The 14,117-nt window shown below is 40.2% G+C and overlaps 1 protein-coding gene across 2 annotated transcripts in view; it reads left to right on the forward strand.

Annotated features, from left to right (window-relative positions):
- CCDC171 (coiled-coil domain containing 171) overlaps positions 1-14,117 on the forward strand; it is a 215,773-nt gene that overhangs the window by 95,276 nt on the left and 106,380 nt on the right. For both annotated transcript variants that reach the window (XM_024211088.2, XM_029911722.1), the window contains 3 exons: positions 1,200-1,388; positions 7,297-7,801; positions 8,597-8,713. In XM_024211088.2, coding sequence (XP_024066856.1) covers positions 1,200-1,388; positions 7,297-7,801; positions 8,597-8,713 — 811 coding nt within the window. The remainder of the gene's footprint in view (positions 1-1,199; positions 1,389-7,296; positions 7,802-8,596; positions 8,714-14,117) is intronic.

The raw sequence follows: 14,117 nt of genomic DNA on the forward strand, positions 1-14,117 counted from the left end.
TATTAGTAAATATCCCAGCAGTCAATGGAAAACATTAACAGGGTTTGGTTAGACAAAGATGTGGATCATGCAGATTAGACGTGGAGGAAACACCTCCTTTGTCCTTTCAGAGGAAAGAGAACAACAACAAAATTACTGGTAGTTTTTAAGTACAGACGCCCCCCGGGTTACGCAAACCCAACTTACACAAATCCGCACTTACGGAAAAACCTCCCTAGAAATAGGAGGTTTTTAAAAAAAAATGTATTTGTTTGCGTAATTGTCGGGTATATGTTTCCGACTTACGCAAAATTCGAGTTATGCAAGGCGTTCCGGAACGGAATGCTTGCATAAATCGGGGAGTGTCTGTACAGTAGCTGAGGTGGGCCAGCAAGTGTTTTCAGTGATATTTCAGGCACATCAGCTTCTTAGAATTTAACAGTCTGTGTTGTCTGCTGCATTATAACTGCTCATCTCTTAACAGAGATTTTTCACCTGTAGTTCTGTACAATGCATAGAAAAGAATATTGACCATATGTTTAGATTCAGTACTGAAAAATGCAGGCATGCCTATTTGAGATACATTCTTAAATGAAAACACAGTTCCATTTAGCTTTAATAGAAGTTGCATGGCTAAAGCACTGATCGCTAAGTTATACCCCTTAATCTGCTCATTGAAATGCATCATAAAATTAACAAGCTTGCCTGTGAAAAGAGGCATCGTGTACAGTAAAGATCCCTTAAATTGTTTTAATACTCAGAAAATACAAGTAATGCTTTGGTTTTCAAATAAAACATTACATAAAAATGCAACCTCTGCTTTTCATTATCACTTAACTTGCTTTATGATATATTGTGCTAGGATTATTAATTATATAGCACCATAAATGTTCTCTGCACTTTTCAAAACAAATAAGATAAGGTTCCTGTCCAGAAGAATTCTGACACAGACCCAAATGAAACCTGGGCATCTGTTCAGCTACAGGAGTGTATAGAGAAGACAACATTGATGAGATCACCATAGGTTGGATTTTTTGCAAGAAGTGGGGTTTAAAGACAGATATGAAGCAGGAGATCTATGACTTTTTACTTCTGTGCTGTCTGAAGAAAATGCAATCAAGGTCTTCTGCCAAAACAATCTCTCATTAAAGTAGGATTTAAAACAAACGCAAAGGAGCATTTTTGTTTAATAAATCTTTTTTAAAATTCCTATGATGCAGATATCTCATCTAGAATATATTTGCAAGAACAAGTCTGATACCATGAGGGAACTTCAACAGACCCAGGAAGACACTTTTAACAAAGTGGCTGAGCAGATGAAAGCACAGGAAAGCTGTTGGCAGAAACAGAAAAAGGAGTTGGAGCAGCAGTACTCTGGACTCCTTGGGGAAGTTCATGCAAGGGCACAGGTACTGTACTTGTTCCAGAAAGCTCTAAACGTCTAAATTTTTTCTTTAAATATTTAGTATATTATTTCAGTATTTCGAGTTCCAAACCAGTTTAAAGTTGCTTATGAATTTGATATATATTTTTTTATTTTAAGTATTCTTTTACTATTAACTTTTACTTACTTTAGGAAATGAATGACTTTCTGTTAAAACATTCCTGAAATGCATTGCTTAATTAGATCCTGCAGTTGGATTTCCCTTTTTTTTTTTTTTTTTTTTTTTTTTTTTTTTTTTTTTTTTTTTTTTGAAGAGGTTAAAGCTATACGGTGAAAAAATAGATTTCTTTGTAGAATTACATAGAGCCACAGTTGTGACCCCCCCGCCCCCCACTTTCTGAGAGTTTGTAGAATAACAGTGATTTGAATTCACTGTGGAATGAAATTAAGTATATAAATTCTGAACCCAAGAGCAAATTAGTAGTAGCGGTAACAATGTTAAACAGTGTAATAGTCCCCTTTGTTTCAGGCACTACAGTGAAACAAATAACTGACTTGAGTTATGTTCACTGTACATAAAGTTTAGTGTTTTTATGAAAGGTTGTAGACTGCCAGCTCTGGAAACTCAAGTTCTCTCTGGGCAAATAAAAGCTACACATGCTGACCTGCCAGTGTGCCTCAACCCTCACCAGGATGGTCCACTTCGTGTTGAGAAGATGGTTCTTTGCTCTTTTAGCTTTTTACTTCTCTATTGCGACTGAAGTGTTAGTTCCCCCCCCCCCCCTTTTCTTTACCAACTTGGATGGGACTCAAGTCAATTACTTATGGGTAGAGGTCCCTATATCTCAGTGCCAATGCAATCCCTGTCTCCCCGCTCTCAACTGTCCTGCTGATGTGGTATGATTGAAAGGAGACCTGATTAATTGAACTTTTCTGAGAGGGAGTTCAGTTTTCAAAAGTTTGGGAAATGCTGTGTTATGCCAAATTCAGGATGACCTCTTCAATTTATGAACAGGACCCTACCAAATTCATTGCAATGAAAAACACATTGCAGACCGTAAAATCTGGTCTCCCCTGTGGAATCTGGTCTTTTGTGTGCTTTTACCCTGCGCTACACAGATTTCATGGGGAAGCCCAGGGTTTCTCAAATTGGGAGTCCTGATCCAAAGGGAGTTGTAGGAGGGTCGCAAGGTTATTTTAGGGGGGTTGTGGTATTGCCACCCTTATTTCTACGCTGCCTTTAGAGATGGGTGGCTGGAGAGCAGCAGCTGTTGGCCAGGCACCCAGCTCTAAAGGCAGCGCCCCACCAGCAGCAGCACAGAAGTAAGGGTGGCAATACCATACCATGTCGCCATTACTTCTACACTGCTGCCTTCAGAGCTGGGTGGCCGGAGAGTGGCAGCTGCTGACTCAGGGCCCAGCTCTGCAGGCAGCAGCGCAGAAGAAAGGGTGGCAATACCATACCATGTCATCCTTACTTCTGTGCTGCTGCTGGCGGTGGCCCTGCCTTCAGAGCTGGGCTCCCGGCCAGCAGCCGCTGCTCTCCAGCTGCCCAGCTCTGAAGGCAGCGCCACCACCAGCAGCGCAGAAGTAAGGGTAGCAGTACCACAACCCCTTCACAATAACCTTCAACCCCCGCCCCCCACTCCTTTTGTGGATCAGGACCCCTACAATTACAACACCGTGAAATTTCAGGTTAAATAGCTGAAATCATGAAATTTACTATTTTTAAAATCCTATGACTGTGAAATTTACCAAAATGGATTGTGAATTTGGTAGGGCCCTATTTATGAATGAGCAGGACAATAGGTAAATGCAGGGTGTGAATTCTTGTTCCTGAGCACAAGGTGCCTGTTTTTCCTTCTACTCCATTCTGTGTAGTCACACCTGGGTTTAAATCTCTATCATAGCAGAATGGTTGCTTATTTTACACACACTTTGCGCAGATATAAATGACTACAAGGTGCAAGGCAGCAGAGAACCAGGCCATGGTCTACACTCCTCAGGGTTCTCCATGATTGTATCCTTGGACATTGACAATGCGGGGTTGCTCTTAGCCCTGTTTTTGCACCATTGCTTTTGCATTTTTAGGGAAATTGGTGCTGGACCTGAATTTGACCCAACATATTTGGGAATCAGGCCTTTTTAAATATGATTTTATATATATTCTACTGTGTATCTCAGTGATGAATGCTAGACTCTTAACATTTTCTTTCGCATGGAGAAAAATGACTGTTTTGATTTATTTTTTCAAGTAAAGAAATAAACACTGTTAAGTAGTAATGGCACAAAATGAGAATACTGCTGACACCAGCAGAAAAATATTATAATATTTTGCACTTGTATAGTGTCTTCCACCCCAGGAACTTAAAGTGCCTTACAAACATTAATGAATTAAGCCTTGCAAGACCGCTTTGAGATAGGAAATTATTATTAAGCTCATTTGATATTCACCCTGCTTCCTTCCAGACATTCACTGCTGAAGATTGTTTAAAAGTTTAAATAAGGGACTTACAAGCTGTGTTTAATTTTGCAGGCAGTCATCAGTATTAGTATATAACATTGCGAACTGTCTCTGCACAGAGGTACACCTTGGAAATCTTTTGATGAGGTCATCAGATTAATTGACAGCTGTGGCTGTATAGCAACATGAGTAATGCTACTTTGAAACTTTTGGATAGTTAGTATTGCATTGGTGCAGGAAGCCTTCCAAAGTGCAATGTAAGATTTCAATAACTGGCTTTTTAAAATATAACAGTGCAATTTGGAAGATTCGTGCCAGTATTGTAATGACACCTGGCAGTGCTGCTGTCTTCGTCCTGTAGCATTCTGGGCCCCTGATCCCAACTGGGGTCTTTGGATGCTGCTAGATAATACTCTACAACTGTTGCTCTCAGTTAATTAGATGACGTAAGTAGAAAGCAGGTTAGGGTTGCCAACTTTCTACTTGCACAAAACTGAACACCCTTGCCTTGCCTCCTGCCCCACCCCTCATCCAAAGCCCTGCCCCTGCCCCGCCCCTTCTCCGAGGCCCCAACCCCGCTCACTACATCCCCTCTCCCTCTGTTGCTCGCTCCCCCCACCCTCACTTACTTGCTCATTTTCACCGGGCTGGGGCAGGGGGTTGGAATGCGGGAGGGGGTGAGGGCTCTGGGGTGGGGCCAGAGATGAGGGGTTTGGGGTGCAGGAGGGTGCTCTGGGCTGGGAGGTGGAGCCGAGGGGTTCAGAGTATGGTAGGGGGCTCCAGGCTGAGGCAGGGGGTTGCGGTGTGGGAGGGGGTATGGGCTCTGGCCTGGGGATGCGGGTTCTGGGGTGGGGCCAGAAATTAGGAGTTCAGGCTGCAGGAGGGGGCTCCAGGTTGGGGAAGGGGGTTGGGGTACAGGAGAGGGTGAGGGTTCTGGCTGGGGAGTGCAGGGGCCAGCGATGAGGGGCTTGGGGTATAGGAGGGTGCTCTGGGCTGGGACCGAGGGGTTCAGAGGGTGGGAGGGGGATTGGGGGTTGGGGCGCTGGAGGGGGTCAGGGGTGAAGGCTCCGGGTGATGCTTACCTCAAGCAGCTCCCAGAAGCAGCAGCATGTCCCCCCTCTGGCTCCTATGCAGAGGCGTGGACAGGCGGCTCTGCACGCTGCCCCATCACAGGCATCACCCCCGCAGCTCCCATTGGCCGTGGTTCCTGGCCAATGGGAGCTGTGGGGGCGGCGCCTGTGGATGGGACCGCGCACAGAGCCCCCTGGCTGCCCCTAGGTGTAGGAGCTGGAGCAGGGACATGCCACTGCTTCCGGGAGCCGCACGGAGCCACAACAGGCAGCCTTAGCCCCGCTGTGCCGTGGACCGGATTTTTAATGGCCCGGTGAGTGGTTCTGACTGGACCCACCAGGGTCCCTTTTCAACCAGGCGTTCCAATAAAAAACCGGACACCTGGCAACCCTAAAAAAGGGTCAGTGTTCTTCTGTGGAGCAGAACCTCTCAAAGTGGCCTTGTCACAGAGCCCTAGTAAACAGGGATGGCTGTAGATGTGTTAGAGGATGCCTGAGGCTCCTCATTGGCAGCTGGACTTAAAATGAATGTAACTTCCAGTGCTTTTGTGGGAAGAGTAAGGTCCTCCATTTTGATGTTCATAGGGTCACCTCTGACCTTGAACAGGGTCTGCCAATAAATTCCTTCAATCTAAAATTAAAATATACATTTGGAAATATCTGTTTTGAGAAATCTAATGAATATATGGAATGTACTCCCTTGTCTCAGACATGTCATTTCTTCAGAATGTGTGCAGACTTGTAGAAAATATCCTGTGATTTCCTAATATCCATTACAATGAGTAATTAACTGCTTTTACTTTTGGTTTTTTTTCACCATTTTAGTGGGCTCCACTAAAACTAATATATGTTATGGCTTTAGATGCATTGATATCCGCAAAGATATTGGGATAGAAACAAAAACCTAAAGCTATTAACAAAAAGAGGAATGTTAATTTCAGCTCTTTTAGAAATATAACAAGGTTTGCAAAATAGGAAAGGAAAAAAATCCTCTAGAGAGAGAAAATATTTCCTTGTTGATTTGGCATGTTTTATTAAGAAGCGTGATTTTTACAGAAGAAGCAGGTGAACTAGTTGAGGACTTCGCTATATTGCAATTGTATCAAAAGTCACTTATGTAAGATATAAAAATAAAATAGTTGAAATACAGTGAAACCTTTTGAAGTCCAAGTGTCATTAAGTCTCTAGTTTGCAATCTGTCTTCTTGCCAACATAAAGGATAAGGACCCAGCAAGAAATAGGATAAAATAGAGTTCTACTCTCCAGGGGAGTGTCTAATTTTTGTTAATGAACTTGAAGTTCACAGAGTTCTTTAACCCAGTAAGGCATCCCTCAAAGCTCATACGCTCCAGGAAGTCAGCCCGCCACTCTTAAAGGAGCTAACCCTGCTATTTCTCTCAAAAAAATGTACTTTTAAGTTTCTAAGAAGATATTAGAAACAATGTAGAGTAAGAGAAAAACAATTAAAAATCATTGTAAAAGTGAAAACAGATGTAGCTTCATTTTTAAACCTGTGTTTATGGTTAAAGAATAATTTATATACTTCTACAATATATTTGAAAGGTTTTAGGTTTTGTTCATTTTCTCATCTTGAAAATTTTTAAAAATAAGCATTAAACAGAGTACACGATGCTAGTGCTGGTATTTCATAGACCTATAGGGATTGCACTTTAAATGTGCTTACTTAAATGCTGGCCTGTCAGCTCTGAGGGTTAGGAACCATAAATTGATTTCCAAATCCAAATTACCTTTTTAGTGCCTTCCCGACACACTATCAGATAGTATTTGGTTCTTGCAGAATAAGCCCTGTAAATAATGCAGTAGTCCCAAAAGACTTTGTAGATGAAAAAAACTTCCTTTTAAAGTAGAATACTGATGCAATAAATCCTGTAAATTAAATTATGAAATTAATCCACTTAATGCATTTCTACATAGTAGAAATACTAAAATAAGTGTTTCTTTTAATTTAACATGTCTTTTACTTTGAAGAGCAACATAGTTGTTCTTTCTAAAAATTGGACCTGGTGTTGCTTGCAGATAAGCTGATTGAGGATACTATGCTATCTTCTATCACAAAGACGAGAATTAAAAATTGGAGTCCGTATTCTTGTTGGAGAAGCATGGCAAATCATTGCTATAACACTGTTGTGCTTCCATAGTTACTGAATGATTGTCCCCAAAGATAGAGAAAAGTTAAATTAATTCTGTTGACATACCTGAATATGATGATTTCTATTATGATTCTTTTATTTAAATCACTGCCATATTTGATCTGAACAGAAGAGAAATAAATGGAATAAATAAGCCTTTTCTTTTAGCTTTAGTTAGTGGAGAGTTCAGTAGATATTTCTCTATTTTAAAAATTATGCTTTAGTTTAAATCCACTTTTGTCTTTACAGAAATATCAAGAAATTGCAGAAAAAGCCAAGGAAAGATGTTCTGTCATTGAAAAAGCACGAGAGCAGTTGGTCCATGAAAATTCACAATTGAAAAGTATATTAATGCAGACACAAAAGGAACATACGTCTCTGCTGGCTGCCTGTGCACTAATGGGTGGTGCCTTATATCCTTTATACAGCCGATTATGTGCCTTGTCTACACAAAGAGACTTTCTCCAGGATCAGGTCCACACCTATGAAGTACTCAAACAGGAAATTAGGACTCTGGTCTGTGCTTTGTCTGATGTAGAGGAAAAGAGGCAAGATGAAGTGAAGATAAAGAAAAAGCATTTCAAAGGCATGATACATGTATTCCGGAAAGGTGTTATTGCAGTTCTAGCAGCACACAGACTTCAAATTTTGGGACAGTCAAGTAGCTCTCTTTTCTCCTGGGTAGATGGTTTCAAAGAAGGCATAGGAATCCTAGTTTGCATAGGAGAGGCCAAGGGGAAACACAATCTGTCAAGTAAGATAATTGATTTGTTCTTTTATAATGTTATATCAGATTGCACTGTTGGTGCTTAACTTATTATTTATTATTTATTTATTTATTTAATAATAATGTGTAAAGACAAATATAGTGCTGACTTGACTTGAAAAAATATTTTTATGCACATATTGAATGTGAGGCTCCCCCAAATACAAATATTTTCTATCTGTTTATTGAATAGTGAAAAAGAAGGTGGTGCTGTGTGTGTGTGTGTGTGTGTGTGTGTGTGTGTGTGTATATATCATCAGATATCTGTGATAGATTTATATTACCTTTCCAGAAAAAGAGGTTGCAAACATTTCAGTATTATGCTACCTGGTTCACTGCCCTGTGAAGTCTCCAAACAAATGGAGATCCAGAGAAAAGGTCCTGATTAAAAAGCCAAAGTGCTAATCTACATTATGTGTATTTCATACTAAAAATAAAATAATATTAGTATGGGATTATTAAATCTTCATTTGCAGAGTACAGTAACTAAAAACATTGTACATTTACTGTAGTATGAAGGTAAGCAAAAACACATTTACTCATTTTATGGTTTCTCTGAGTAAGAGGAAGTGATAGACAAAAGAACAAATAATTATTTTCCCATTTAACAGCTGAAGGTGGCATAGTGCATGTGAACACAATCTAAAATTTCTTGAAAGAAAAGTAGAATCCTGGCATGAATTTTGTGTAAACTTTATTTTGATCCGTTTCTTAAACAACTGAAGATTGTAGTGTACCATATAGCTCATCCAATGTTACTTTTTATTACATTTTGTTTCACAGAACACCAAAAGGAACAAATCCATTGTCTTCAAGCACTCAACTGGTTTACTAGTTCTGACCTTCTTGCTGCAATAATCAGTTCGGTGGCTGAATTACAGGAAGTTGTTAGCAAAACAGGTAATTGTTAAATATATTGTTGTAGTAGAGAATATAAAAAGTGGTATGTTATGTGATTTCCTATTTGAGGATTTTATATCTTCAAATGTCTTCTCTCCTGGCTCAAATTTCTGGAGGTGGAAAGTTGTTTGGGGAGTCTAATTTTCTTCATCTTTATCGGTAGTTGTAATTGTGTTTTTCGTTTTGGATGCTTTTGCATATACATATCCACACCACACACACATACTCACATGTGGTAGGTAGTACGTAAATCGCTGCCCGACATACACTTACCTGATTTCCAACATGGGTTGCAAAATATACCCTTTTGTTCTTTCCCTCTATGCTCTTACAATTTTCCTACATCTCTCTCTATTTAGTGGTTTTCTTATTTAGTGATGTATAGATCATCATCTTTATTGTTGTTTATTGTAACTCTCCCAATCAGGATTAGGGCCCCATTATGCTGTATAAACAGCATCTGTAACTACTAGCATGACAGATTGCATTGACTTCTAGAGAGTGGTAAACAAATATTTGATTCCCTAAAACCTGATACATCTGACCATAAAGGGAAATTAAAGCTTAGCCATTTTAATGAACCATATCTGGATAGTGATTGCCTCCGTTTTCCAATTCAAGATTCATAAAACTTTCGTTTAACTTCTCTGTAAATCTAGCCCAGCGCGGTCAGCCCTATTCAGATTAGGGATACCTAGTAGTTTTGAAATTCTTGCTGTAACATTAAAGAGATAACCACTTTTTCTAATATTAGTGAGGTACCAGTGCATGAGACTCACAAGCAGTAGCTTCCTGCTTTGGTAGATGCTCTCAACTGCACTAAATATTTGTTAATTAAAAATGATTGTAAGACAACTCTTTAAATCTCATTAATTGTAGAATGGTCAAAAGCAGCCAACGTTTACTACTGGCCTATTCAGAGAAACTAATCTTGTGTATAGAAAGCCAGTAATTCCTGAGTTCAATCCCACCTCTTCTACTGACTCAGAGTGTGGCTTTGGGCAAGTTACTTCACCTTCCGTCCTGTACCTCATCTATCTGTGTACATGGGAATAATAACATTTCACAGCCTCATAAGAGGGTTCTGAAAATTAATTTGATTGTATGTAAACTACTTTTAAGAAGTTTTAGATCTAGCCTGATAGTCTGGGAGCAAATCTCATTCCGTGGACAGCTAGCTATAGAAAGGTCATTTGAGTTGTAAAAATCTACAGAATCATAATTTCAATGGTGTTCACCCTCTGTGGTGTGGCAAGAGGGGACTTTCTGCCTACCCAGCCCCAGGTCTTCTGGTTGGTGGACATTTTGATGATACATCATTGGAAATGAGTCAAGTTAGGTATTATCCAAAAGCCCCGTCTCCCATGACCAAAATGGTACCAAACATGACAAACTTGAAACAATTATGAAGAGAAATGAGAAAATGTTTAAAAATCAAAGTTTTTTTTTTAAAATTATACTTGAACACAGAGATGGATTGCTTACATAAAAAAAGACATTGATCTTTGGTAATCCTAGGTAAGTTACCATTGACATAAAGGACTGAAAACATTTATTCATCAAAGTCATCATAACTGTTGTCTCTATCTAGGGCACCAAACCACTGCTAGACATATTGTCACACTGATCCTCATCGGTGCTCCAGTAGCACATCTTCGTACAAGGCAGGTTGCTGGCCAAATATTTTCAGGGTGATGAGCATCTGGTCTTTGCACAAAAACATTTGATTGGCTAAAGGATTGATTTGGGAGCTCATGGTATTTCACACACAACTGGTGTGATTGGTCCATCCTCCCAGACCCATCCATGCTCAACAGGGGAAGGTAGGCTTGAATGTGCTCAATCATTCCTGAGCCATTCCATTGCTTGACAGTTTTCTCTCTTGATAGCAGGTATAAATGCCCCCCTTGTTGGTGGTAATTTTTTCTGTCTGCTTCTTGGAAAATATCCACCAGCATAGCTCTGCAAGTATCTCAATGTTGTCTTCTAATGATGAACTCTCCATATGAATGTCTCCAATGCATTTGTGACCTCATCAGTGACTATCTCAGCCATTCCAAGCACCTTCAGAGTGAGGAAATAGTCTTTAGAAGCTGAATCAAATGCCTTCCAGTAAGATAATTTGGCCTTTTCAGCCAACATTCCAGCAGTGTCACATTCTGAACAGGGGTGCTGGAACAGTTTGTATAGTGGGAATGCTGAGAGCCATTGAACCAAACTGTAAACCCTGTATATAATGGAAACCACTTCAAGCCAGGGGGTGCTCCCGCACCCCTAGCATCTCTAGTTCCAGCACCTATGATCCTGAAAGGGCATGGATTCCTAATAGCTTTTAATGGTCCGAGAGATAGGAATACATCTCTGAGGGATATACAAGTCATTCTGTTCCCCAGCAGCAGGCACAAAAACAGAATCTTGCAGAAGTCTTGGGTAGCATCACACAGAGAACACTAGAACCTCTGTGTTTTGTGCAAAAATCTGGAGTATAATAGACCCTCTCTCTCTCTAGCATTGATGGCATGCAAAATAATTTTAGTGTCAGTCTCCTCTTGGAAACGACTAAGAAACTCCACTGAACAGTGTGAGGCAGCAGCTTTATTAAGCCATGCTACAATGAAATTCTTTAGAGTTGTTCATATGCTGGAGCATTTTTCCTGCAAGGTATATGGTTAACTCATCCTTCGTGTGAGTATGAGACATTGTGACATTGGAGATGTTTGTGATTTTGTATTGGACAGGTGCAATACCATGGAGTCTCTTCTTCTGGTAATATTTTAATTGATTTCTGTGCATACATGTCAAATACAAGGTGGACTTCATCATAGGTCCAGTATTTATTTTCTCTGTAGCCTCATAATGAAGCGTACAACCAAGTGATAGTTTTTGGTTTGTTGAGAGCTTGTACATCAGACATACAATCTGTGAATGCTATGTTGAAAGGCCTCTGCTGGTATAAGAACCAGTCACATTGTCAGTCAGCGCTGGCTTAGAAGACCACGCAAGATGTGCATAAGTTAGCTTTTCGCCTGGCACATAATTGTTCCGTTGCATTCAAACATCAGTCATGGTACTACGGAGAAGGTGTACTTATTCAAAGTCTCACTTAGATTAATATCACGCTGAGAGCTGGACACAACTAAGAGACAAGCAAACAATGACCTGTCTGTGCTTAGCTCTGTAATACACCCTGCCACCTTTGCTCTGACTTTTTTCTTTGCATTCAAGCATAGCTTTAGTCTGTTTTTCTTGATTGAAGCCCATAGATTGATGGACCCTTGGATAATTCTTTGGGTTCTGAAGGCTTCATACAAGTCATGATCCAAAGTATCCATTCGACTGACATCTTTAGCTATCTAATCACTGAAGACTGCTTTCATCATGATATTAATGAGCTCCAGTCTGTCATGTGCACATTGGTTGCCAGTGCGAGTAGACTTAACCTTCAGATGGGGCATGTTACTTCTTGGGAAATCATCCTAACACTGCTTATTGTTTTGTTTGAAATTCAGTGGAGTTCTGGGGTTGTCAGGAAAACAGAGAGAGCATTTGGATGCTGTGTTATGCCCACCAACCCCCCAATGAATTTCATTGCTCTGTTTTTGTGGTTCCAGGGGTTTGTCTGAACCAAGTGCACAGAATTTCCATTTCAAAATTCCTCCCATGTGTCAGTCAGGCACCTCCTTTTCTACACCTCCTATTCCTGCGAGGTACTAGGCAATCATTGCAGAATAGCTGGTTAAATCTAAAGCAAAAGTGCTACAAGGTGAAAATTCCAGTTAGCAGTCCATCCTGGCAGATTGAATAAAGTGCAGCAAAGACTTTTCCACGGAGCTGGCACTTGCCCTGGCATTTTTAACTTTTTCCTGGTGCCCAATTTACTTCTTTTCCAACCTTGCCAAATTCAGCTTATGAGTGCACTGCTTATAGCAGTTACAGGCTAGTAAGAATGGTCAGACACATAAATGAACACGATATGTTGGGGAAGTTTCAATACAGCTTTTGTAAAGGAAATCATGCCTCCCCAATCTATTAGAATTCTTCGATGGTGTCAACAAGCATGTGGACAAGAGTGATCCAGTTGATATAGTGTACATGGCCTTTCAGAAAGCCTTTGACTATGTCTTACACCAAAGGCTCTTAAACAAAGTAAGTATCCCAATCCTGGGATAAGAAGGAAGGTCTTCTCATGGATCAGTAACTGGGTAAAAGACAGGAAACAAATAGGAAAAACGGGTCCATTTTCACAATGGAAAATGGTAAATAGTGGTGTCCCCCAAGGATCTGTACTGGGGCCAGTGCTGTTCCACTATTCATAAATAATCTGGAAAAGGGGTAAACAGTGAGGTGGCAAAGTTTGCAGATGACACAAAATTATTTGAGATAGTTAAGTCAAAGCTAACTGCAAAGAGTTACAAAGGGATCTCACAAAACTGGGTGACTGGGCAACAAAATGGCAGATGAAATTCAATGTTGATAAATGCAAAATAATGCACTTTGTAAAACATAATCCCAACTATACATACAAAATGATTGGGTCTAAATTAGCTGTTGCAATTTATGAAAGAGATATTGGAGTCATTGTGGATAGTTCTCTGAAAGCATCTGCTCAGTATGCAGCAGCAGTCAAAAAAGCTAACAGAATGTTAGGAACCACTAGGAAAGGGATAAATAATAAGACAGAACATATCATAATGCTACTATATAAATCCATGGGAAGCCTATACCTTGAATACTGTGTACAGTTTGGGTCACCTCATCTCAAAAAAAAACAAAACAAAAAAAATGCATTAGAATTGGAAAAAGTACAGAGAAGGGCAGCATAAATGATTTAGGGGCATTGGAACAGCTTCCATATGAGGAGAGAGTAAAAAAACTGGGACTGGTCACCTTAGAAAGAAGACAACTAATGAGAAATATAATAGAGTACAATAAAATCGTGAATGGTGTGGAGAAAGTGAATAAGGAAGGAATTTACACCTCTCATAACACAAGAACCAAAGATCACCCAATGAAATTAATAGGCAGCAGGCTGAAAACTAATGTAAGAAAGTACTTTTTTTATTGCAAGGGGATGTTGTGAAGGCCAAAAATATAACTGGGTTCAAAAGAGAATTAGGTAAATTCATGGAGGATAGGTCCATCAATGGCTGGTAGCCAACTAGTCAGAGATGCAACCCCATGCTCTGGGTGTCCCTAAACTCTGACTGCCAGAAGCTGGGACTGGATAACAGGGGATGGATCATTGGATAGTTGCTCTGTTCTGTTCATTCCTTCTGAAGCATTTGGCACTGGCCACTGTCAGAAGACAAGATACTGAGCTAGGTGGTCATTGGTCTGACCAAGTATGGCCATTCTTATGCTAGCATGTAACATGCCACTGAGCATTGTGTTTTACCAAGTTCTT

The sequence above is a fragment of the Terrapene carolina genome, unplaced genomic scaffold, assembly GCF_002925995.2.
Source record: "Terrapene carolina triunguis isolate 2854851 unplaced genomic scaffold, T_m_triunguis-2.0 Scaffold113, whole genome shotgun sequence".
In the NCBI taxonomy this organism is placed as follows: Eukaryota; Metazoa; Chordata; order Testudines; family Emydidae; genus Terrapene; species Terrapene triunguis.